General features: G+C 42.8%; 1 protein-coding gene across 1 annotated transcript in view; it reads left to right on the forward strand.

Annotated features, from left to right (window-relative positions):
- The window catches only part of map7d2b (MAP7 domain containing 2b), a gene marked incomplete in the record, with an annotated part of 36,512 nt that continues 8,856 nt past the window's right edge, over positions 1-27,656 (forward strand). Inside the window, 11 exon segments of the mRNA XM_042213224.1 lie at positions 1-814; positions 1,313-1,464; positions 2,413-2,499; positions 3,351-3,404; positions 3,621-3,781; positions 13,231-13,375; positions 16,256-16,345; positions 19,729-19,815; positions 21,215-21,333; positions 22,894-22,967; positions 23,210-23,403. Of these exon segments, the coding sequence (XP_042069158.1) occupies positions 1,428-1,464; positions 2,413-2,499; positions 3,351-3,404; positions 3,621-3,781; positions 13,231-13,375; positions 16,256-16,345; positions 19,729-19,815; positions 21,215-21,333; positions 22,894-22,967; positions 23,210-23,403 (1,048 nt within the window).

Here is a 27,656-nt window from a genome sequence, read left to right on the forward strand (position 1 = left end):
CTGCAGGGAACAAAAGCTGGTATTTTTGTCCTTACAGTGTGGAGAGGCTGTGCAGGAAGTGACGACCTGCTGTGGTGAATCCTTCAGGCTCACAGTGTGCCTGCTCTTTGTCTCCAAATGGTTTTATTTAAAGTTGACCAGTCCTTCTGTCCCTTATTTAAGTTCTTATTTCATATTATTTCTACTCTTAAATGTTTACGTTGGGGAGAACAAAGACCAAGGAAAGAAGCTCAGTAATGCTGGCTTTTTCTGGCACAGCGCTTGCAAAAACAATACCTAATCAGATCAGAACCTTTATCTGTTTATACTGCATATATACTCTGTGTGTTTGTGTCTTATGTCCTGCAGGTTTTTCATAAAGGTCCATTTTACCACATTATTTGGTTTATGTAATATGATATAATTTGAATGCACACCGAAGCGGATTTTGACCGTTTTTAAGACATCGGCTGGTTTAGTTCGTTGGATTTCTGCAATTATCACACAAAAACATCTGTATCTGAGAGGCTGTGGTCCACACGTTAATTTTTTCTTTGTGATTTATTTAAAAACCTCATTGTTGTTATTTATAGCGCTGCCATCTGAGGCGACTCAGTAAGCGTGTGTGTGTTTTGATCTGAAAACAGCAGCACTGACCCACATTTACAGCAGCCATCCTCACGGTTTGCTATTATCTATGACGTAACTGCATCGCTGGCGCCGGCACGTGCGGCCTGTCACGAGCCAATTTCAGCTAGTTTTACTGCCACGTGAGGAAGAGAGTGTCCTTTTGTGACGACAAACGGATTTAATCTGAAAAGTTGCAAAAATGAAAGTAAGTGACATAAACATATTGTAAAGCTGCTTTACAGTGATTTATTCTTCCGCCAAGCTGCTTTTATAGTTCTGGGCAAGCGACAGGCGCTACCTGGTCGCTAAGCGACGCATAACAGCGCGAGTGGGCGCATTAATATGTAAATTAGCCAAATGTAAAGCGGTCACAGGTTCGTGTTTCCGTTTTAAACCAAAAAGCTGGAAAAATGTAATATTATTTTTTTTACTACACGTTAGATACTTTTATAGTATCACAAAGAGCAATGTTTAATCTTTTTCTTTCATTCCAATGTTTTTATTTTTATTTCATGAAGTAGTCCCGACGTTTCGTTGAAGGTACCCTTGTATTTGAAGCTTTAAATATGGCTACATTGGCGGTATCGGTTCTGGTTTATCTGAGAGAAGTATATACGAGGACTGACATGAAGATTACGTTTTATAGCATCGAATAGAAATCCACTCTTGCTCCCCTCCCCTCCCTGTGCCTCCATCCTCCTAGCATCCTCCTAGACTTCTCCTGAGTCACTGTGTCGGACCGGCGCTCTCCTGTGTGGGGTACCGCGGGTTTAACGTCTTTCTGGCTCTTGTCACGTCCCTCTACTGGAAAACACTCGATGACCCAGGTGGCTCCAGGTCCAGCTGACATGACAGGTGAGAAAAATATACGCCCCTATTTATGAATCTTATATTAAATGTGTATTATTGGCTGGGTAATCTTCCTACGCTCAGAAACGCCCATGGACAAACATTAACCCACAACCATTAACCTGGATAGGACTGATTCACGCTGCATTTTCATTTAAAGACCTTTAAAGAGTCATGCGTTACATCCGCATATCCTGAAGAATTACTTTAGATATGTGCATCTGGAAACACATTTTCGACGTGTAATGTTTCTTATGTTTAGGCATGGTTTTGCATGTTGCGTTGTACAAATATGTTGTTGCATTTCATATATAGAGGTCTACGTGAGTGATACACATCAAATGACGTCTTGGGAAGTATATTTTATGATAGGCCAGCATAAATATTCTAACTGATTATGTTTGCTATCCTACATTATATTGATTCCACCCATCCCTCTTTATGGGCTGTCAGCTCTTTAACCATCCACAGTCCTCCATCATCCTCTTAAACAAACAGCAGATTTCTGCATGTGATGTAATGTACACTGGAGACAGAGTGTGGGAGAGGGGACTTTTGGCTCATGTTTGCATGTATTTGCATATCTAATGCCTGTATGTTAAGACCACTGTTTGTTTTTAAAAAAACCATTGAATGCACAGAGCGCGGTGGATAGTTGCCCTTTGGCTGCTTTCAGGCTGTCAGTTTGACAGACTAAGAGGGAAAAAAGGAGCAGGAAGAAGGCCGGAGGTTACACTCAGGGGTCTTGCTCTGACATCTGACCCCCAGAGGCGAAGCAGTGACTGACAGAAAATGTATTGCATCTGGACGCCCTGTGACTGATAGCTTTCTTAATCCCTGCTCTTCCATATTGACAGAGTGGTCACGTTTGCCGCTCTGGCTTTACATTTTTAGCTTTATTTTGCTTCTCGGCCAAGTGTGAATCATGTCTGACTCTTCTATCCCGAAACACAGCGCTGGTCCCTCCTCCTGCGCCAACACTGCTCGCCAACAGGCACGCATCTCCTTCTCGATCACCATCCAATCACAGGAGCCCTCCAGGTAAATGTGTAATCTCATCATAGCCTTTTACATACTCCCAGTATTTTAATAAAGAAGAAGGTGACAGTTCTATTTATAGAGCGCCACTTCAAAACAACAGTCATCTCCAGGGGCTTTATTTAGTGAGCTGAAAACAAACTGCACAATCACAGCATCCCCTATGAGCAGCACTTGGTGACTGCAGGAAGGAAGAACTCTGTTTTGATAAAAATCAAGCACAGGAAGTGAATGACTTTGCAAAACAAAAACCTGCAAGAGAGATTAAACAAAAGTTAATGACACAGTCATATTCGTGGAAGCTTGTTTCTGCCCCTGGAATAAAACAAAAAGGTTCTTTTGCCCCTCAGAAGTCAAAGTTTTGGGTTATTATTTCAGGATTTCTGCTTACTAACGAAAACCTCTGAGAAGATAACTCAACTTGGGAAAATAACCTGAAGATAAGAGTTACTGAGTGAAATTTTTAAGATAGCAACCTGAAATTTTGACAACAAGCTTCTGTACACTTATTTATTTAATATGTGTTTGTTGAAGGACATATCCTGGTCAAAAAATGACTGATGATTCTTCATAATCTTATTGGAAGTCTAAGGAAATGCCATCCAGAGTCAGCGTCCGGTTAGACACTGAAAAATAGATAGTTGCACACTAACGTTAGTATTATTTTTGAGTCATTCCCGTGTTTGTCTTAACTGCTTTTCAGATTGTGTTTTTGTGTGGTTAAAATTCCAAACAAAGTGAATGTGATTACATGTAGGGGTGGAGCTAAAGCAACATGATAAAGCATGAACGGTATCAAACATATGTAGAACCTGCAGGCGGCCAAACTAATCACTTAATTTTTCCTTTTACAGGCTCCCAGCTGCATTTAGCAAAAGAGCAAAGCAACGACGGAGAGAAAATTCGAGGTATGAGCGATTGTCCAGCTGGTGTAGCTGAGTGTGGTCTGTCTGCTTCATCTGTCACTGGCAAACGCACACAGATTATTGGAGGGTTTCCTGTGATACGCAGTGTGCTGTATAGTGGATCAAGAAGTGCATTATTTCCCTTAAAATGTTGTGGAGGAAACAGTAGAAGTTGAGTTTCTAAATAAGTAAATAACGAATACCCCGGTGTGTGCGCAGAGCTGTCGGAGGAGCTGCAGGATAAAGAGCGTCGCGTTCAACAGCAACTGGAACGCTGCGCAGAGGAGAGAGGGAGGAAGATGGAGGAGCAGAGGAGGAAGGAGCAGCAGCGCAAGGTGGCGGCCGTGGAGAAGAGACGAAAACAGCAAGAGGCGGAAAAGGTCAGAGGTCACAACACACTAATGCGTCGTTCCATTTAACTGGGAAGCCCGATGTTAGAACGATGTCATCCCAAGATAAGCGAGTTCCAGTGGTAAAGTCAAAACAACTGGATTTGCTTTGCTCTTTAGAAAAGTAGAATTCACTAGCTGAACAGCGTGAGGCTTGGTTTTTGTGCTTAAAATCAAAGCTTCTGCTCGTTCCTGCACAGGGTCTGGTCTGTTCTCCGCATTTGGCTTTTTAAGCCACTTACAAATAAAGCTTTCTACCACTGTCTTCATTGTTAGGTGGGGGCTGGTGACCTGCTCTGACTGGGAAATCTGACTTGGAAATTCTGACTAGGAATTCAAAAAATTCTGTCTTTGAATTTCAAATGGAACGGACCATAACTGTGCTTTCAGATAACATGAGAAGAGTAGAGACCCACCAAGGCTCTGAAGCATATGTGGCTTCAGATAGGGTTTAACTAATGACAGGGTTATTGGGAAAGAAAGATGAGCTTCGCTAGCTCTCTGCTGCTTTGGGTTTCAGGTCATTTGTTTGCATTGCAGACTGTCAAGGAAAAATACAGTTAACATAAGAGGCGAGTCAACTCATGGGTGAATAGTGTGGTTGGGAGAAAAATCTGACTTTGTGCAGTCTTTAAAAAACTGCTAACACAGCTAAACTGCAAGCAGTACTAGTGAGCTAAAGGGGATACGCACAGCTAATTCATTCAAACCCCTTGGGGCTGGTCTGGTACCTGGTTGCCAACTAACAACCAGGTTAGCTAAAAACTGCTGTAACATGCTTGCTAGCATTTCATGGCTGTTTCTCAACATGCATACTTGTGAAACATACAAGTACAGCTCCAGTTAAAAGTCCACTGTGTTCCTGCTCCACCCATCAAGGATGCTTCACCTGGATGCATTTGGAACGGAAATCAAAAGTAGGGCCAAACTCTTACATTTTGAATATATTAATGTTTCTGTGACACAAAATAAACCTTTAAGATGTTTTTAGTCGAGAATGTAGTTGTGGTTAACCTCAAATATGTGATTTATCAAGCTATTGTCTATTTGTACAAAAGGTCTGGCGTTTTTGGAGATGTCCACCCCCCTAGTTTAACAACCAGCCTCTTGCCTCGCCAGCTAGCAGCAGTTTAAAAAATGATCTGTGGGAGCCGGGTGCTCTCGGCAGGTAACATGAGCTCCGACTGCCTGACTCCAGGCACATCCTTTTCCCTACTCGGTAGACATTAAATGCAGGGTATGATTCACTTAGGTCTTCTCTGTGGGGGGATCTTTGGTTTATTTCAGTGTTTTATTTATGCTTAAAATATATATATTTTAATAATCTGTTTTGTAAAGAAATCTGTTATTATGCATATCATATGCACAGGCCAGTAAATGAAATTAAGGGTTAAAAATGTATTTGAGGGGAAATACTAACTGTGTCCTCCCACCTTGGAGGTTCAGACTCTCAAATGAACTTGCGAAGTATGAACTAGCAAGAAAAGCCCTCACACCTCAGTAGGAATGCTAGCTGGCTAGCTTGCCTAATTACTTCAATATGATGCTAAATTCTTTGTAGTGTCAGATAATTTTATCCATCGATAAATCTTCTAGAACAAACAAACATATATAACTAACATTTAATTTCTACAGTAATACCTATTATCATGAGGGTAGTTAGCCAGTTAGCTGTACCTTAGCCACACAGCGTGTATCTGATATTGGCAGCTTTAAGCTACAAAAATACTCTTTTGTAAGTTTTTAAAAGGTCATTAGTATGAAATCATTAATTTAGACAGCATCGAGACAATAATGTAATCAATCATCAAGAAGGTCAGCACAATAAAACTGGATTATCATCCAGCCCAGGTCACACAGACTTTATGCTTCTCAGTGAAATAAAATCTGAGCTGTGCTCCCCTCAGACTGTCTCCTCCTTCATCTCCCCTCTTCAGAAACCTGATCACAGGATCAGAGAAAGCCTGGAAAGACAGGCTTTCTCTGTTTCCCACCGCTGATCACTCTTTTCCCTTTTCTGTCTGTGAGCTCGCTGCTCTCCAACACTGAATTATTAACCGTGTCGATCCATAATCGAGTCAGTGTGTTTCCAGCTGTGTTGTCAGGCTGAACCAGAGCTTAGGAAAGTCCTGAGTAATTAATGCAGAAGCTCTAAAGACTTTCTGCCAGCAGACCAATTGTGTGCATTCAGCTGAAACATGAAAAGTTTAGCTGGCTGCTTGTCTGCAGACTTAAAGTTACTGGACATTATTGTTTTCCTGAGCAGGGCACCATCTCCAGGTTTGGGATTTTGAAATCCTCTCCTCACGTTATTGGCAGAAAAAAATCAGCAACCAAAGACAAACCAGGATATGAGATATAATAAGATATAACAGAAAGCAGTCATCTGTGGTGTTATGTGTAGACGAGCGATGCATTAATATTCAGGTTCAGCTGAACTGTGATTGAAGTTCCAATATTTTGCGGCCACTGCGTGACCTGAAAGTCAAAATTAAAATTCTTACTTCTTGTATGAAGAGCTCTCTTCTGTGATTTTAGTCCGGCCACTCTGCGTTTCATGATTATCTTCTTGGGCATCTCCAGTCTGCAGCACAGCTGATTTTTTACATCTTTCTCTGGAGGCTGTCTTCTGACCTCGTACGCTGAGCCCTCAGAGGCGTCTTCATTGAATTAAACTTACGCCAACATCAACTCATGTTTCAAGCTGATTCGCCTGAAGTAGAGATCAGTAATGGACTGAAGATTGTTTAGTTCATTTCTTTCTAGTTCATGTCCTCTGTAATTATCACACTACATCATATTGTCACAATACTGGCCCTGTTTTTGTATCCTCAGTTGGCTGTGGGCGCTTCCCTGTCCCACAGCTTCTTCTACCACATTTTTAGCACATGTGGAGAAAAACACACTCCTATAATACAAGAATGAATATTTCAAATAAAATTATAGTTAGATTTTCATCAATTAACTGGGCTTGTTAGATTGTGTCTTTCCACCACCGACTCAAACCTCTCGAAACACACTTGACGTTATTCTCGCTCACGTTTTTAAGATGTTCCACACACGACTTTTTGAGGGCTGTAGTCAACTTTGGCTTTGCATGTTTCTCTTGTTTGTACAGAAGCATCTGATCTCATCAGGCCACACACTTTACTGGCCTGAGACCTGGTAGGTAGTGGGACCAGTGTCGCTACAAGGGAGGAATTCCAGTTCCTGTTAATCCCACTGTACAGAAATTGTCTGCACTTCAGGGCGTTTGTAAGAATAAATACAGTGAATGGAGCTAAATGTGTCACATATACTGCATCACGCTGAAAAAACAGCTCTCGTACAGTGAGGCTGACTTAGCCTGAAATCAAGCAGTGACATGTGGAGCACTTACAGAGGGCCGTTTCATTAAAATCAAAAATTGGAACTATTTATTGAGCAACTGTTATTAAAAACCGGATTAAATTTTCCAAAAGAAAAATGTTTACGCTGCAAAGTTTGCATTGTTTCTACAGCTCCACAGAGCCCCACTCATCCTGGCCTCTGTGTGGAAGAGGAGAGCTCTTCTTTGTTAGAAGTTCTCAGTCGAAGCAATTTTTCTTTGTGCTGCTTAATAAAAGCTGGCAAACGGCTCAGAGGCACATTACTGCCACCTTCTAGCAGTAGTAGCACATTACAGCTTAGCAGGCGCTGGTAACAACAAGGGAAAAGTATATATTAAAAAATGATCCATAAGCCATTCAGCATTTCTGCGATCTCTTATATGACCATTCCTACTACACTGCAGACAAAGGCAGTAATTGTCTCCTTTGCTGGACTATTTCTTTAGATCATAATCCTGTGAAATGACTCAGACTCACAGACGGATGTGCAGCAGATATGATGATGTAGCTGTGGTGTGGGATCCTGCTGAGCTGCTGAGACGAGCTCTTTCTGTTTTTACTTGTTCTTCAGTGAAACACCTCACCTCACTCTGCGTGAGTCATGAGTGGGCATCACTCTGCCTAAAACCACTGACTCATGTTATTACACTGCTGAATTAATGATCGGCTGTGTCGTATCGAGAGCATACATTTCTGGTGGTTGTTGGAAAGCTAACCAGCACACAAGGGGTTAACAGGTGGTGCACAGAGAGGAGAGAGAAGAAGAGGAGGAGGAGGGGGATTATTATCTCTATTGATGTGGAGGCTCTCTTTGACTGCTAACAGCCTCCACCTCCTCCTCCACCTCGTGTCTTCCGCCTCATATGCATAACTTAATGATATAATGATCAGCTGGGCTCACGGGACGATGACATCACCTCCAGCGTATCGTGTGTCGTTTACTGGAACAGACAGTCGATGCTGTGACAAGCACATATTTCACCTTTGAACCGGAGAGCAAAGCTGCAGGATCGAAATGCTTCACGTGACGAGAGAGAGTTAATGCAGGAGCCAAACTAAAACAAAGCAAAGTACTTAAAACGAAATAGCTTGTAGTCACAGTGCGGGATGCATTTTTTAAATTTATATTGATTGTACCAGGAAGGAGAGACCTCACCATGACCCATAAACCACATTCAAGAAGGTTTTTGATCATCGTTTAGCACTGATAGATGAAAAACAATGAATCCATTATAAAAATATAACAGTAATCCTTTGCAGCTCCATAAATTCATTAGCTCACTAATCATTTGTCAGTATTTAAAGCAGATAAGTTCCTCCATGTTCTGTGGTGCAGTGCGCTACTGAGCTTTGGTTCCACGAGGCTCGTTTTAGAGGCTACTCCGGGCCTTTCTGAACCACTCAATAAATAGTTTTGTCTATGAAACAAAAATAAAAACTGCTTTCAATGGCTCCTTTATTCACAAGGAGTCACAACAGCGGGTAGCCTCGCATGCTCGATTTGGCTGATGTTTCACGCCCTTCCTGACACAAACCCCACAGGGATTTGTCTCCTCCCAGGATCGAACCGGGGCTCTTGTGCTTTTTAGGTGAATCTATAAACCAGGAATAAAACGAGGAGAAGATACCAGTCAGAATCACCTGGAGTTTAAAATGTTTCCTATCCCAAAAAGAAGTTGTAAAGTCTCTCACCTTTTAGAAGCAATAACGTTTTAATGAGTAGTCATCGGAATAGTTGTTTTTTTATCGTCTGTTGATGAATTTCAGTTATTCCAGCTCTGCATTGGAGTTTAGTGGTTTTAAAACTAGAGATAATAGAATCCTTTAAAAAGGATTTAAAATCCTTTAAAAAGGATTTTAAATCCTTTTTTTGCAGACTTATTATTTTAGTGTTTGTCTCTGCAGTTAACTCTTTATAACGCCTCAGATTTATTAATTGGCCTTGTACAAATCAAATTTAATGTGTGTGTGTACATTGAGGTTTCTCATGTGATGTCATGTGCACGCTGCTCGGGAGTTTTCCACCATGTTAGATGTGTGTGGTGGGGAGGGATGCTACAGTGGGTGTGTTGTCACGGCTGACCTCCATCATTTGATCATGCCTCCCCGTTTGAGTATGTCGCCGGGACCTGCTTCACTCTGTGTGGTGTGAAGCAGCACCTCCCAGAAACCAAAGCAGAGGAGGGTTTTGTTACACTTAAACATAACCATCATGACCAGGGTTTGAAATAAGGAGGTCAGTGTTTGTACAAGTGTTGCTGTGAGGCGATAGAGAGCTGGTACCGCTAATATGGTCAAACCTTCTGTTTATGAGAGGCAGCCAACAATCCCAAAAAGCTGATTCTGTTCATGTGGACGTAGCGTTTTCATAGTGGGAGCAGCTAAAGTGGATCGTTTCAGACAGAGGATAAACTGAGGGGCTGCACAAAGGCTCAGTATAACATAAAACCAGATTATTTTGAACTGAGAATCATGCAAAGCTACTCTAATAAAGCCCAAGAATAAAATATGCAGAATGGATTTAATATCAGTCTGAGGTTATTTTGGAGATAAAAACTGAACCTGGTTCATTTTTGTCTAAATACTATTACTTTGAGTAGTGTTATTAATTACTGACCGTGTCTTGTTGACAGCTCACCTGCAGCACTCGACTCTTTGTTTTATTTGTCTCATGAACGGTTTGTGTTGAATCCTTTCATCTCATCAGACAGGCTCACTTCACATTCAGCACTGCAGAGGTAAACGAGTCCATTATGACTAACTCTGCCACGTTTGCCTTGTAAATCATCTCAATCAGCTCTGCCGCTGATAAATAAAGCAAATTGCACTCTAGTAAAAGTACTCATCAGGAGTCAGTTATGAGGGGACCTGCAGGCTGCTCATCCATCCCAGCCCTCCTCTCTATCTTTGATCTTCCACTCTCTTTCCACATCTTCACTCCCTCCCTCACCTTCATCACATTCTGCTGTCTCCCTTTAAATCCTGACTCCCCCTCCCCCGCAGCCTCTCCCTCCTCCTGCAGTTATGTGCGTGACTGTGCATACACCTTCACCCCACCCCCATAGTGCTGAGGTGGGGCATTTCCACCCATTCCATATACAGACAGTACACTGAAGCAGTGTTTCAGCTCTGTGCTGGGCAGTTACTCTGCATGGGCCACCTTAATGGTCGATGATTGGAAATCCAGTATGACCAGAAAGCTGAGCCACATAAAAAGCAGACGGCTCACTTTTTACCCTCTGCAACAAACACAGAAACAGCTCAGTGTACAAACAGGTATAATATGAATAAACAAATAAAAAATACACATAAAAATAAATGCAGGGATGATAATATTTACCTCATAAGGCAATGAGAACATCAATAAATGGAAAATGCTTCTCTTCTGCTCTTACATTTTTACATAAATATAAATAGTTTCAAATAAAAGTCTGTTTTCTAAAGAAGGACAATCGGACAACCCAACAAATTTGCAAACATTTAACATTTATTTATTTTGAACAAATAAACAGTTTAAATATGAAAAACAGCAAATATCAAAATAAAACAAAGGGGCCTTTACAAATATACCTGAGCCTGAAATATTCTTTAATCTTAAAAGGCTTCAATTTACTGCTTTAATATATCTGAATATAATAACAGCTCATTTTAGATTCACAAATGTGTCTGATTTCTTTAAGGTGCCTGGCGCCTTTATTTGGCATCCTACATGTTTATATTCATCAAATATGAATGTCAAAATGGAAATAAGTGTCCGTCACTTAATGACATTAGGAAACCCGACAAAGTCATGAATCTAAAACTGAACCCTAATTAAGTGTTTCTAATACACCAGTGAGGACTTTAATTTTGGTTCCATGAATTTATTCCCTGGATTTTACTTTTCAGGTAATTGACTCCTTATTTTGCCCCTTAAAACATTTAGATTTATATAAATGTGTTTTATATATATTTGAATTCTGCCTTTCTGAGGTCTCACGTGTGCTTCGACGTGGGATCTATGATTTTCTGACTTATTTGCTGGTGTTGTGTTATTGAGGTTTGTAGGGCTGTTTGTAATGCAGAGCTTTAGTTGTTCTGGTTTTTGTTTAGTTTTATATTGAGTTTTTGGGTCAGTCAACTATTTTGTTATTTCTTTTTGTGGCCGTAGTTTTGTGTCTCTAGTGTTAGCGGTCTTTTGTTTATTTCCTGTTTTACTTTGAAGGTTGGCTTTCTTGGATGTCTTCCATTGGTATTACTTCCTCCTTCATTATTGTCCGTTCGCCCTGATTACCTTTACCTGTGCGTATTAACTGCACCTGCTTGTCTGCACATAAAGCCCTTTGCCCAGCTGTGTCTTGTGCTCTTTGACTTTTCTAGTGAACCTGTCAGCTTAAATAAACGCTGCACTTTGCTCGACCTCTGAACTGACCTTCAACGCTCTTATATTGAACATCTCAAAATAATTGTCAATATATCTCTTTTTCAAACGACAGAGCCAACAAACTTTGTCTTTTTTTGTGGCTGGGATGCCGGCTAACAAAGAGCGAGAAGTGCCGATAAAATAAGAACCAGCCTCGAGCTGTTGTCGAGTGAGGTGAACTTTGGAAATGTCAACATGTCACGTTTGCATGCAGCGCAGAGTAGTTTGGATTTGTCCCGTGCATCTCAGATCTGGGCGTTGCAGATGCTGACGGGGTGTTTTTATTTTAACTGTGTGGTTTATTTAAAAAATCTGCTGTTGGTGCGTTTTTATAATGCAAGAATCCAAATTTTATGAAGTCTTTTCTTGGCTGAACGTCCACCTGAATGGTTGGATTTTTGAGGCGTCACTTGAGGCCACAAGGTGTTTTAGGGAGAAATATTTTCACATTCGTATTTGTATGTATTTTGCATGTGAAATACTCTGCATGTGCATACAGTGCATCTACAGCTGTAAGCACAATAGGGCAATCAGACATTCACTAAGTAATAATGATGCTCTGGAACAAAGGAGCGAGGTCCTCTATAGTAACAGCAGCACACAGCTCACAGCAGAGGGCAGGAGGTTTGCATCCAGGGTCTTTGTCTGTTTTCCCAGTAGCTCTTGCTCAAGGATAAGGTTGCAAAACAGAATTAGGTTGCATGTAGCAATTTATAGTATTTTATTTGGGTGTGTCAATGTGTGATAAGTTAAAATTGTGCTGAATGGGCTCTGTGATCTGGAGCAAAATCCTTCCCACAGATAATAGAACAAGGACCTCACCGTGACTCCAGCATGTAGACATTAAGAATGTAAATCATTAGGAATAACAGCTGTCTCGCCATAACATTTCTTTAATATTCAACAGAAATGTCTCTGTGAGTTCATACAGGCCCAAATCCATGAAAGATTTTTATTGTTTTCCTCAAACTGTGAGCATGATGTAAGATTAATAATTGTACCCAGTCATGGTTTACTAATCTGTGTCTGCCAGTCACTCCCCAGTGCCGAGTGTGTGTTTTTATTTTCTAGGAATGGTTATTGTCACACTGCAGCATGCATGCAGTCCAGAGGCCAAGGTAGAGGAAGGCAAAAGCATGAAAGAAATGCAACCAGTATCAATCTCCGATCCACCCACCATCTGTGTGTGTGTGCAGGCATGGTCCCCTGTGTAAACGTGTGTGTTCATGCATGTGTATGTATGTGGTGGGGGGTGGTGACGGGCTGCATTTTGCCTCCTCCCGCCTGACTAAAGTGCTTCAGAAACAGACTCAGTCATTAGAGAGGGAGTGGGTGATCGACATAGAGAGAGAGAGGGAGAGAGGAAGAGAGAGAGGGAGGAGTGAATTGAACTGCGAGGTGGGGGAGAGGGAGAGAGGGAGCGGCAGACGGAGGAGAGAGAGCGAACAGAGCTGCTGTATCACTGAGTGGCAGACGGGCGAGCGAGGGCTGGTGACCACCAGCAGACAGCAAACAGACGAGCGCGAAGAGGGGCGAGGCCGCTGCCGCTGCTGCTGCATGCGGTAACCATGGCGCAGCCATCTCCGAGTGCATCGCCCGGCATCCGTCGCCGTAGCGATGGCTCGGTAAGAGAATCTCTCTTCTTCCCTGTTTCTGAACGTAACGAGCAGGAGAGGCTGGAGGCCATGGTACGCCGAAGAGCCGGGGGCCCTGAAAGACGAGGAGGAGGAGGTGGAGGTGGAGGAGAAGCCCGGGAGCACCTGGATAACAGGCCTAAACGGTGGACATGGGGAGGACCGCCTGATGGAGTGGAGGGTGAGTACCAACAGAAATGATGATGATGTCATTGGAGGGTGGGTTTGATTTCTAGAACTCGGGGGGGTTGGTAGTGATGGAGAAGTGGAGAGATGTTTCAGGAGGAGGAGGTCTGGAGGTCAGGAGGAGACGGGGGGGTAGCTGTGGGAATAAAGGGTGGAGACGTAAAAGCAGAGGACAAAGAGCAGGTGAAGTGAGGATATAGAGAAGGAGAAAACACAGCGGGGCAGTGGAGGAAAAGGGTGGGGAGGCTGCAATGCAGGAACGCTTTGTCTCCAGACCCCTTCAGGCTTTAGAGAGACTCAGAGTGAGTTCATAAAGCTTCAGCCTGATCAGACGGGGTCAAGCTGTGCCTGTAAACTGCTGTTTAAACGTGCTACAGGTGCCGGTTTATTTTTATGTTTGTGTGTTTTATTTCCGAGCTGGGATGCAGGACTAATTCTCAGAAGACCTTGAACGCAACAAGGCCACACACATAAACAAAGTGCGACACAGGGCTGTTCACTGAGCCAACTTCCATCACTCGTATTTTATCTCTTTTCTTCACCGTCACTCTTTTCTGAGATGTTTTCTGTCTTCTTGTCGGCCCGAGCCTGGCTCTATGCTGTGGTGCATTCATAACGCCATCAATTATTCACAGTACCCACCAGCTGAGCCGGGATCGGGTCCACCAGGCAGCTCCTCTGGCTCCGGCCCGGCTGACTGGGGAAGAGGCGCTGCTCTGGGATCTGTGGGGCCCGGCAGAACGCTCACTGCAGCAGAAACGGCACCAGCTCATCTTACAGCTCGATTAAAGGACAGACACTCACCCAAAGACGCAAAGTGTGTGTTTTTGTGTGTGTGTTTGTGTGCTGCGTATTTTCCTCTGGTCCCGAGCTCCAAAATGAGCTGCTACTTTATTCGAACAAGGTGTTCAGGCCGTGATAGCAGCAGATTTTTACCCAACCGGGATCACAGCAGATACACAACCCTGTGAAAAAAATATTAGGATTTCTTTTATGTGTGTCCATTTTCAAAGGATTATTTCTCCTCTTGTTGCCAAGACTTGGGGGAATAATTTAAAAATAAGCACTGAGATTACGGTTATTGATCCGAACTGGCACCGGGTGATGTTAATACAGGAGCATTCAAAGGGACCCAGCAGTATATCTGTGTATGCGTTTTTGGACAATGGCACTTTCCTTTTTAATGTTGCGTCTGTTCACCACCACAGTGGAGTTTAAATCACACAGCCGACATGTGATTGAAATGCAGGCGTTCATCTTTAATCCCACGGGGCCTTGTGGAGCTCTGATCAGTTGTGCAGCATTTGCCTGAATCTGAGGAGAGTCTAACCCTGTACGCTTCACAACTCGTCCCGCTGCTTCTATCAGCAGTCACATCATCAATAAATACTAGTGACCCACTTCCACTGGCAGCCACACATACACATGTCAAAACATTGCCTGCACCATGTTTGACAGGTGATGTGTTATGCTTCAGATCATGAGCTGCTTGCCTCTTCCAGTCGTCCTGGTCCTGGTTAATCTTGGTTTCAAAGACTTTCTTTCAGAACTCTTTTAGATGTTTTCTTCTTGTTTTCAAATGGTTTGCATCTTTTTATAAACTCTCTTTTACATAATGTAACCTATGTTCTCTTAGAATGTTCTTGATTGGTTAGATGTTTTTTTAAGCAAGTAATGAACTCTGTAATCGTCCACTTTAGTTGTCTTCTGTGGTCTTTCAGGCCTTTTGATGTCCCTGAGCTCACCAGTGTCTTCCTTGTTTTTGAGAATGAACCAGATTATTGATTTGGCCACTACGAAAGGTTTTTTTGTCTTTTATACACCGATCAGTCTTAATAGTCATGACCACTGTCATATGAAGGGAATCGCTCTGATTGTTTCTTCATCATGACACCTGTTAGTGCCATAATGAAGATTATCTGTTCATCGTAGCACTGCTAACACTGCTAACACTGCTAACAGCGCATCAAGTGGTCCAAGAAGGGAACAGTGATGAACCAGCGACAGGGTCACATGAAGAACAAAGGCCGGCTCTGCTCCGATCCAACAGATGAGCTGTTATAGCTGAAATTGCAAAAAAGGTCATTCCTGGTAGAAAGGTGTCAGAGTACACAACACATTGTATCTGTTTGCTGTTTCTGTAGCAAACAGCTGGACACAATATTATACAAGTCATAATGTTGTGCCTGATCGGAGAGAGTTTATTTTGGCCTGTCAGCCTAATGACGGCCTCCTTCACTTGCACTGACGTGTCTTTGGATGTCACAGTGACAGTTTCAGTGAACAGCTACCGGCACACTCCACTTCTTTTATCTGCTGAATTTGTCATAAAATAATGAGGAACCAGGCCTCAGCCGGCCAGCTGGTTGTCAGTCAGTTAAGTTACTGAAAATGGGAGACTGTGTGAATCCAATACTCTAATAACACATGTTCACTGTTTGATTTCAAATCCTCTGTGGTGGTGTAAAGAATCAAAACTACAATAATGTCCAGCGTCATTGTTCAGAACCTGTAGATCTGCCTACATGCTGAACATGGTAGTTTAAACAGTTCTCTTACAGCAGATGTTGCTTGAACCTCCACATGATGAGAACAGGATCTTAGATCTTCCCTGAGAGGGCAGTGACACTTCTTTTGCACGTATTCGTGTCACAGCTTTGTTGTGTTTCACTCTCCCTCTTGTTGGCTCGTTTGCCTTTACAATGTTTTTGAACAGATTTTGATGCCTCTTTCACTTTAACCCAGCGTGTGTGTGCGCACCGAGCTTGGTTGTTGTTTTCTGTTTGTATGCCTGTCATGTGTCCCTGAAACAGGTGTGTGTGTGTGTGAGTATGTAATGCTTTGCTTTCTCCGCTCTGCTTCACCTGCTGCCCAGGTAACCCTAAGACCCCACCCTGCCATGCCATTGGCTCCGCTCAGCCCAATGAGCTTCCTGCTGCTTCCAGTGCCAGCCAGTCCCGTAACGGTACAGACCACATGACTATGTGTGCCACACCCACCCACCGCCACCTGCAGTCGATCCTCTGTTTGCATGTTCGTAGCTGTAGCGTCATCCTGAAGTGTGTGATAGTCGTGTGTATTATATTTCAATCCTTTTAAAAATGTTTGCACTGATTTTTGTCACGACTGTTCTTAGAGGACCTAATAAAACGCGCTCCACCAGCGATAAAGTGGAATATAAATCTGAATATTTGTAAACAAAGTTGCAGCAAAAAAGTTTGCACAGGTTTCCTCTGCAGTAAATGTAGCAGCATGTGCAGTATGTTGGCACACCTCAGTGGACGTGAGTTTTGTCAGCCATCATGTGTTTTTTGTTTTTTTTAGCTAGAGTGGCCGTGCTTATATGAGAGGGTGGAGTACTAAGCTATCAGCTAACAATAGCTGGCTTTGTTACCAGCCTGCATTCATACAGACACAGATAGCTAATAATGAGTTATTAGACTTTCATTCACCAAAACTGGAGCACAGACAATGTGTTAGTACAATTAACTGCACAGTAATCAATATTATTGGTCCACATGAGTTACTCCAGTTAACTGAGGTGAAGCCTGGCAGACAGCTGCAGCTGCATTCGCCTTCCTTGCCATCCAACTTTCAGTCAAAGCAGCACAAGCCTAACTTTGTCCTTAAAACAATTCTAATAAGGAAATTGTAAAAATATCTGTTGCTGTTATGAAGTAGGAAACTATCCAGAGGCAGCGTTTTTTAAGCAGGCTGTAAATACATTTATTTTCTGAGTAAAAGTTGTAAATGTTAACATATTTCAGTGCCACATGTGGCACAGAAAAGGAGAATCTATGCAGAAGCATAAAGAAAGGCTGAAAGAAACAAGTCAATATATTCAATTTAAAAAAGGTGATAACGAAAGCAGCTTTTTATTAAAGCTCAACATGCATAGAGTTTAGGTGTATGTATGGTTATATTTACTACATGTACAGGTAACTACATTATCACTTATTATCTGGCCATACAACAGCCTCCACTGCTGAATCTGCTCATCAAAGGACAACATTGTGCTTTAACTTTTCAAAGGTTTTTACAGACATTTTAAAGCTAAAAATGTTCCCAAAAACTTAATGTGTGAAATCTTTACTCAAAAAACAAAAATCTCTGTAGAGCTCTAAATGTTTTTTAACGTTTACAGGAGCTTTGACCTTCACACAGTGGTGACAGCGCTGATCGGAAAGAGTTAAAACCAATCAAATGCGTGACCTCCGACCCACTCAGTGTGTGTTATTTGTGTCAGCTGCCTGTGTTCTCCACCCATCTTCATCAACAGTGCCGTCATATCTCCTCTTACTGTCTAATGAGCATCTGGTTTGAAAGCCCCACCACACATAAGTGCGTATGCAACACACATGCTCTCCCACCCCCACAACAAAGGGCTGCTCCACTTCCTGTCTTCCTGGCCCAAGGCCTTGTTTAGCGATGCATACGTATTTTTCTCAGCAGGGAATTTTGTCTATGAAACACCCTGTTACTACACACACACACACACACACACACACACACACACACACACACACACACCATAAATCATAGCAGACTTCACCCTGCAGCTATCTGTGAAACTTATTAGACCTCACACGCTCTCACACACAGACACCATGCGATCATTACTGTCCCATATCACCGACTCAACTAACCTCCATGGTGTTTTGCACTCGGCCTGACCTGCTGGTGCACTTTTGCACAAAACACGAAAGGCAAAAACAAAAGCCCTAAAAACAAAAAAAGACCTTTCCTGTGTTGTTTGGTAGTAATTTCAGGAGAAACAGAGTAAATGAATCAGAGTTTAAAACTGCAGTCAGGACACTGTTTCAATCAAAGAAGTACAGGAGAAATATTTGTCACTTAAAAAGATTCGGCAGTTGATATTACAAGTTACAGACCTCGATGTAAACCATCGGTCTGCTTCACAGAAAGGATGACTTTGAATCGGGCCACAGTTTTATACCCCAACAATAACACATTATTATTACGACTATCTTCTTTCAGAACCAACTTGTCTTGTTGTGTCCCTTCGAGTCTCCTCTTCGTTCAAGTCCCTCTTATCTGCTCCTTTCCTGGAAGGACAGAGACAGAAACACCTGCCTTGATTATTAATATTATCCTGATACTGATTCTATTTATTATCTACATTCGGGACGCTTCCTTTGGCCCAGAAAATATCCTCCTGACTGTTATCTGCTGTGATGTGTAAGCATGCAGTAAAGACTCTCTGCGCTTCTACGTCTATTCAATATTTCAATTCAGTCGTAACGCTGAATGACGCTTCGACCCTCAAAAACACAGCGTGCCGACTCGGAGTGCACAGAGAGCAATGTGTACATAAAAATCCTAAAAATCAGCTTTATTTAATCATTTTAAATCGTAACAACACTAAGCTGGAAAAAGACACAAATATAAACGATAACTGTGGCTCATTGCTTTCTGTTTATCAATAAATATTTTCTCTGAATTCATCAGATCAAAGTAAATGTATTTAAGTTAATTACATTAATTGAAACATTTGTAGCATTTAGTTAAAACAATTACAACATATTTTAGGGTATAATTAACTAGAAGAAACAGAAAAACAAGATAATTGGTTAAACTAATGAGGCAACAAAGACTAAACTTAACAAATATTTTAGGAATATGAAAAAAATAAAACAAAAACTGTGACATGACGTCTGAGTGACTGTGAGGTAAAACATGTTTTTAAATCGTTTTTTGAAGATTATGAATGAACTTACTGACAGTAAATATTTTATTATTTTTATTACTTACTTATAGTAGCTCGCTAAAATAAATGTTTTATGTTAAACAGGTTAACAACACACTCTCCTAAAGATAAAAGTGAATAAAAAAAAATCATGCAAACTTGGATTATTTGGAAAGAAAATAATCCTTTACTCCTAAAATCTAATCGCTATCCCAGAAAATCCCAGAGAGCAGATCAAGTCTTTGGTCACAAACTGAGTTTTTAAGTCCTGCTTTTGTCCGGTCGCGTCTCTCGTCTCTGAAACGTTCACCTCACAGCTTCATGGCTCTGCAGTCGCTGCTTCGCTATCATCATCCTCCATTTCATGATGAAGCACTTCCTCGTGTGTGTGTGCGTCTCTGCTGCTGTTTCGTTTCTGTCTTACATCACCAAGGTTAATTCATTCAGCGCCCTGCACGGCTCATCGATCAGTGGGATTATTTTCTGCGTGAGCCGGCAGATTTGCGTTTGTCGTGTGAGGGGTGTTTGTGCTGGGATCGGACGTTCACTGGACAGTTTTACACCGAGCAGCAGCTGTTTAAGTCGCTGTGGTGTGTGTGTCCGTTTAAATGATTCGCTTTTTTGTTTTTGTGTTACTTCAGCGGTTGACTTCCTGTCTCCACCATCTGATCAGCCAATCAACAAACAGCTCTCCAACTCTTCAGCTGCTCTTCACTCACCGGACAGAGGTGAGACTTTATGAACCTTAAACTAAAAATCACCCGAGTACCAAACTGGAGAGCAGGATTCAGGCTTAACTCTTTGTTTCCAGTGTTTCAGATCAAAACAAATACATGTAAAAGTAAAAGTGTGAAGAAGTTGCGCAGATAAGAGTTCTTTCAGCTCTGTGCCTGTAGACCAAACAGACAGCACTCCTGCTTTATAGGTAACAGCACTCTGCAGCATGGATCTAATAAACTTGGGTAGAACATCAAGGTTGATGCATGTAGGCAGTTATTCCTCTGCTGTTTGTCTCCCTGTGCTCCTCCTCAGCAGCTGCAGGACACATCGTGTACAAACAAGCATCTGCTCCCTCACCTGAATCATCTTCTTAGATCAGTCTTTGCTTTCTTAGTCGTTACCTCCATCTCGTCTCTCTGAGCTTGTTCAGGTTTTTTCACAGGTGCCAGTGTTGAGTTGATCACCTGCACGGCTGGTTTTCACACAGGGGGCGGCAGCAGAATTATTTCTAGCACCATATTGTCTCAAATATTTGGATGTTAGCAAATAGCCAACTTGATTCATGCTCAATCATCCAAGTAAGGAAAACCCTTAAAGTTGGTTCTGTTCAGTCTTCAATCTGTGGTGAGTGATCAAATGTTTCTGAAAACACTACGTCCACGTGAGCAGACTTAACTTCCTGAGACATTTAGGTTGTTGATTGGCAAATGATGAAAGAGTTAAGTAGGCAGATACAAGCCGTTGTTCCTGGCTCACCCCACACGGCTGGAGTCTGTGTTTTATTGGGCGGAGGAGAAGGTTTAGACCCCTCTTACCCTGCAACATGCAGCTGGATGCATAAATCCTGTGAGATCTGGGAAAACGATGACAAAATGAAAGTCGCCTCAGAAACAAATCTCAGCGACTCTGCAGCACCTTGAGTTTGATGTTGGAAAAGACATTATGTACTCTTTAACCTGCCAGCTCCTTTATCCATACATGTTAGGATCCTGCAGGTAACTGTAGGCGTCCTCCATCACCCCTCGCCTAAATATGAACACATCTCAGGCGCATGATTTCCACCTTGAGACAATATCGCAGCTGCATTTTCCCGACATTGTCTGAAAGTCATGAAGAAAAACATTAATTTACATCAATCATCGTGTGTTAAAAAGACCAGCTTTTTACTTGTTAAAAATATTTTACTTGTGTTTTTAAGGGACAAAAAGTTAATGCTGTTTTTTCTATCTGGAAGCGCAGTGAGCCTCTCCGGTCAGAGTCAGCAGAAAAAGCAGAAACGGTTTCTCATTTGTTTGCACAACGTGTCTTCCTAACCGAGCGTCTCATTCTCCTCCATCTGTGTCTCTGTCTGTATGTTGTAAACGTGTTTCACGTGTTATTTCTGTGTGTCCGTCTTTGACCCGTCAGTGTCTTTTGTGTCCCATCGAACAGCTTCATCCAACAACCACAAACTAACCAGGAGTTCCTCCAACCGCAGAAGCATCGCTGGGTTCCCCGAAGAAACATCCAGAGCCAAAACACCCACGGTCAGACACACACACACACACACACACACACACACACACACACACACACACACACACACACACACACACACAACACACACACACACACAGACACACACACACACACAGACACACAGACACACACACACACAAACACATTAGCAACTGTGTGCTGTGTGGTAATCTTATAGGACTCATGAACCTTCACTCTCCCAGAGCTGTGGACTCTGTGTGATGTGTTGCTGGGTGAATCACTTGCCGTTGCTTTTGTAAGTCTCTGGTTTCTTTGTAAGAGGTTAATAACTGCAGGACTGTGTATTTGTCCTGCAGTCTGAGTGTCAGCACTGTAGCCAGGTAACAGGCATTACCTGTATGAAACGTGGTGTTTGGACTCTGGTTGTGTTAACATTTTGACCATGTTGTGTTTTTCTTAGAGCCAGAAGTCATATTTGAACAATAGAGTGGAATGATTATGGCGCGATGCAGGGACACAGAAATCTTGTGCTAAATAACAGACCAATAAAACACTATTTTATTTTTTCTTGGGTTATAAAAGATTTGAATATGTTTACAGGTGGGGTTTTGTGTTTTTGTGCATCTGAACTTTTCTTTAGTTTTGTTCTGTTTTGTCTTTTAGCCTAATGTCTGCACCTCTGTTTGAATTTGTTGTTGTCACACTTTTTCTGCTGCAGTGTGTGAACTCTGTTTGTAAAGTACTACATATTTAAAGCTGTTCTTTTTATCTTTAGGGTTAGAGTTATAGTTGACACTGCTGATGTCTTAAGCCTCTCAGGGTAAAACTGTTAAAAAAGGAAGTGCAAACACATGGAGCTAAGATGAAGATTAGTATACAGCTGGGAGCTTCTGCACTTGTGTTGTCATGTGTGTCAGACAGTGCGGCCAAGCCCCAAACTTTAAACCTTAACATGAGGTACAGAAAAATCCCCCCATGCAGTCATACCAAACTCTAAATGTCTTTATTTCTGCTCTAAATATGTGAATTCTGAGTGTGTGGGGACTCTCTGTCAGAGCCAGCCTCAAGCAAACATTAGATGAGCTGATAGTTTTTCATTCCACCTCATTATTTCAGCCTCAGACTGGGTTCCTGCTCGGTACTGACTAGTTTCAGGATGTAGCTGCAGGATTAAAGATGTGCAAGTTACTAAACTGGGCCGCACCGGTCAAAAAGCCAGTAAAGCTTTCAGTAATGAATTCATTTGTATGCTAACAAACATCTATGCAGTCAGAACTGTTTAGTAACTGTTTGAGATTCATGAAGTTTTATTCCAGCTAACGAGCATGTAAGATGATCCTCTGTCGTTCTGCACTGATGCTTCGGACAGGAAGGAAGGACTGAGTTTTAATGAGGCAGGAAAACGACTGCTCACGTCGTTCACAAACTGATGTTGTAGTCGTTACTGATGTGAGTAAGCTGCATCCAGCATGATGAAGCTTCATCCTGACTCATCCTCACTGATGGGTCTCCAGTTACACGGCTATAACAAGAGCTTCACGAAGTCCTGATGTTCTGATTATCATGTGTTTGTACAGCCAGTAATATTTGTGAAATCTGACTTTTAGGGGGAGTCAGCAAACACACCAAGCCGCAGTTCTTCCTTCAGGGCCAACAGCAAGGGCCCCGCCACACCGAAACGGTACACACACACACACACACACACACACACACACACACACACACACACACACACACACACACACACACACACACACACACACTGTGTGTTTACATACGCTCAGCCTAAACCTAACCACGGGATGGGCATTTTGTCCCAAATATAGTCACGTGCCAGTTTTCTGTCCTCTCATGTCTGAACATGAACACGCACACTTCACCTGAAGCACAGGTGACTTGATGTGACTCTGTTGGTTGCTTCAGGGTGAGGTCCAGCAGGAGTCGCGCCCAGTCTCCCTGCTCCCCTGGTCAGTACCCGCCCTCCCCTCTCCGGCAGAGAGCCACCACCCCCGGCACCGACGAGGTCAAAGGTCACAGCACCCTGGAGAGGAAATCCACCAAATCTGAGACATCGGAGAAGAAGATCCCCAAATCCACCAGCAGAGAACTCAATGCAGGTGAAGACATACGTGCAGCAGTAACTTTACACATGTCGCCTTAACTAAGCTATCAGTTTTTTATTGATGTCGATTGAATTCAGGGGACGGTGATAGTGGTCAAAATACCACCTGGTGAAGGAGAAATCTCCTTTGGTCATGTTCAGCATAATTCAGGCGAATGATAAACTCTAAATGTCGAAGAAAAAAGCAAAACAAGAAGGTCAACTATGCAAACACTGAGCAGCATCACCTCCGTAACAATAAAACACATCATAGGTCGTTTCATTCACACGGACCTCTCTGTCCAGCTGATCCTGCATGTCCTTCCATCTCTGCTCCTTCTGCCGTCTCTCCTCCTCCTCCCGTCTCCCTCCTCAAGCCTCTTCCTCTCCTCCTCCTCCTTCTGCGTCGCCCTCTCCTGCCGCTCTCTGGCCTCCTGCTGCCTCCTTTGCTCCTCCTCGGCCCTCAGCCTGCTCAGAAAACCACAAGTCTGAACTTCACAGGGCGCCATCCTGCTGACCGGTCCTTCCTTTGCTTCTCGACTTTCCGCGGCGCTAGCCATTGCAGAAAAACGCCTACAATGAGTTTGCAAGACTTCCCTAACTGGGCGCCACATTTCGCGGACACACGAAGTAGATCATACTCTGCAGACCATTTCTATTTTTTAATCGCATGTTTAATATGTGTTGGTTAATTTTCGTTACCAGAAACAAGAACAGCTCATGCAGAGTTCCAAAAGGACGAAATCATATGACTTCTCTGTCTAAGATACCTTTCTTCTCACGCCAACAGTTCTTATGGCTTGTCACATCGACGTGCCAGCTACAAAAAACGTATGCAGTACAAATTAACAGTCCAAAAAGTTAGTCCTCTATCCAGAGAGACCGCGGCGCCCACAAGGGAACCACCGAAGACCACACCCATCTCAAACAGATAATAGGGCCTCATCCCCCCCCCGGCCAGAAGCACTTGAAACCTCATACCCCCGGCGAATATTCAAACAAATCGCCAGCGGCCTTTCTCTTGCGCATCACCTTTCCCTCCACCGTTATCTCTGACAAACCATATCCTCGGTTCCATCTACCAGATACAATCCGCTCAGCTATCAAACTTTGCATCCTTTATCGCCATCGAACAGACCGCATCACCACTCCATCCCCGAAGCTCGCAGCACATCCCTCACATTCTTCTCGCAGGCCCTATTGACGTGCTGCGCGCGGGCTGCGTTCGACCTGTCGCGGTTGGATGGCGTTCAATTATTTCGACAGTGACTACGCGGCCGGGCACGCCCACTACCGGACAGCCGAGGGTGGGGGCATCACGCCGCCGCGGATATTACACAAAATAATTTATCCTCACCATCCAGAACTGCGCAGCAAAATGCGCTGTACGTTTATGGAACAAGCTATTGAACCTGCTAGAATCAGCAACTATAGAGTGAAACCACTCGACTCTAATGCATCCACGCACTTAATTTAAATGTATCTAATTGCGATTCGTAAACTTAACGGGAGTTATAAAAAATCAAGAAATCATAGAACGGTGTTCAAGATTGGAGAGTTTCTTACCATGTTCAGCATGACGAGAACATTAAATAGCGCCAGAAACATCTTTGGGTTCCTAGATGCATCAGTTGCTGTCACTTGATGGAGGCACTCATCTTCTTCTTCTCTTTCACGAGTCACACCAGAAAGTCATAGTTCATTCCTCCTGCAATACCTTAGCTGTTATTTCTCGGGTCCACACCACAGAGCCGACGACGGCCGATCCTCTTCTGCCCAGCAGTCTGGACTCGCCTCCTCCGGAGATTGTGGGTCCCACAGACCCACACAGCTCCTTATTCCTTGGGCCGTCTAGGACGTACGGAAGAACGGAATATGCTTGATAGGGTGTTATGTGACTGTAGAAGACGACGGCAGAAGTAAAATTGGAACATGATGCAAAAGACACATCAAAATATAACAGTATTGAATGAGAAGATTTCTCATTAAAAGCAGCCTTAAATCTTATCACATTTGTAACACTACTGAGCTTCTATTAAACTGTTCAGGTTCCATCAGCTACGGGGAAACCATGTCTCACGACGAGGAAGACTAAGGTGCAGGTAGATCACCAGGCTCTTTTTGCTGCTGATTTATTTCATTTGTGTACTGACTACTTGGTGTAAATGTTACGCATTCAAAGAAAAAGTACTTTATGTGCGCTTCGAGTTGGGTTGAGAAATTGTTGTTCATCATCTGTAGATGTCTTTAGGTCTTGTATTTGTTTTCACTTCGCATGTGACATTATAAGTACTGCAGCAGGCTTCGTGTGGTTCCGAGGTTTTTCTGTTTCGAACTTTCATTGGTTGAATGACGCATTGAAAACGCTTCTCTCGTTTTCTGTTTGGCTTTATCATATGGGTCCTCGACATTTTCGCAGCTCTTTTAAGTATTATTGGCGGCTTTTTTTTAACGTTATATATTACTTGTTTGAAAATTTTGTATAGCCCGCTGAACCATATCATAAAGGAGATATTTTCTCCGTCTTCACCAGGTGGTATTTTTTGGAAGGCCGGTTCCTTTCTTTAACTCAACGGTGTGCTGCTCCTTGAAATTCTAATTCGCAGACATTTGGCATCTCCAATAAAAACTGATAGCTCTAGTTCAAGAAGTTGCGCGTCTATGTTGTCATTTCTACAAACGTGCACTGATGATTGCATTGAGGGTATTCTCTTGCAATGGGTGGATTTTATTTGGGGATCTCTCTCATTTTCTCCTTCTCTTTCGAAGACGTGTTCGCTATCCTTCTCAGACCATTTATGGTCACTTATGTATGGTATGAGCGATTATGTCCTCTAGCCTAGCGGGTGCTGTTTTGGACCTTTGAATTCGGTCACGTCGGTGCCGGGGGTGGGTTGGCTCTCCTTCTTTGCCGGGGAGGAGGTTTTGGAGAGGCTTGCGGTGTACGGGACTTCAGGGGCAGGAGTGGAGACCTGGGCGGCGCTTGGTTTTGTTGGTTTTACCATTCTGGAGGGCTTGAAAGGTTATATAGATTGGTCAGATGCACAAACAACAGTTCATTTAACAAATAAAACTAAAACTTCCCTGATAATGGGCAATCTACTCTGAATGAGAAATTGACATACAATAAAACTAATTTTGATTATTACCAGCCCAGATTTTTAAAAATCTCCATAATAATATCGATCACGCTGCTTTCACCTGACCAAAGTCATAAATAAGAGGGTCGATAACAACCACAAATCAGTGAGTCAGTAACGCTGATGTTATTGAACCTTAAATGACCTTAAATGAACCTAAATATTCTCAACTGCTCATAAATCTGAACAACAGAAATGAGGCGGACTGAAAGATTGAGCACCTCCAAGTCTCAGAGTATGATTGTCAGAAAAGGGTGGAGTTACTGCTCCAAGTGGGAGAGTTGAAATATCAAGGGCAGGCTGACACCGTGTCTATCAGACGGCTCGGGAACACTTCAGTATCCCTCCAGAAGAGCTGGCGATCCGGGCATCAGATGGATGGACGGAAAAATGATCAGTTTTAGTTTAACAGTGTTACAGCTCAGCCTCCTGAACACATCAACAGCATCAAACTGAAAATCCTCGTCGCTTTGTTCTTGAGTTATTGCAGTTTTCAGAATTCTTGGCCCTTTATCATAAACTGTATATTTATCACAACCACGCCTCCACCAGGACTGTTGCTCTTTATCTGGGGGCTGAGGAGGCCAGGTGTAAATAGCCAAAGAACTGTCATGTGACTATTCTCACCTGGCTGTAAACATTAGCTCTGTGGTTACATAAAGTCTTCATTAAGTTTGAATGAAAAGCTTTGATCCGAACAGCCGCTCAGAGCTGCAGCCTTCTGTGGACAAGCTAAATATAACGGTGTGTTTGTGATGCCACGTCACGTGATGCTTAGCTATTAATACACACACTGCTGGCTGGAGTCTGACACGCGCGCACACACACGCGCACACACACAGGTTCATTCAGGTCTTCATTACAGTGCAGTGAATCCTTCTGTAATCATTATTTTTATAACCACCATTTGAAATCGTCGAGGCTACACAATTATCAGCTGACCTCATGTGACCTGACGCTTTTTCCCTTCCTGTTTTTCCTAGAATCTGGATCATGGGTTGTTGGAGCTCTTAAAAAGATTACAAAGCTGTGATACATTTGCACCACAGTGTTGACTGAGCGTTGTCTTCTCTAATATGCATGATAGACATCCTTAGTAGTGGTGAGACATCGCTAGAGTATATGGATT

This window comes from Haplochromis burtoni, unplaced genomic scaffold (assembly GCF_018398535.1).
Source record: "Haplochromis burtoni strain Fernald_Lab_line unplaced genomic scaffold, NCSU_Asbu1 Contig_428, whole genome shotgun sequence".
Taxonomy (NCBI): domain Eukaryota; kingdom Metazoa; phylum Chordata; class Actinopteri; order Cichliformes; family Cichlidae; genus Haplochromis; species Haplochromis burtoni.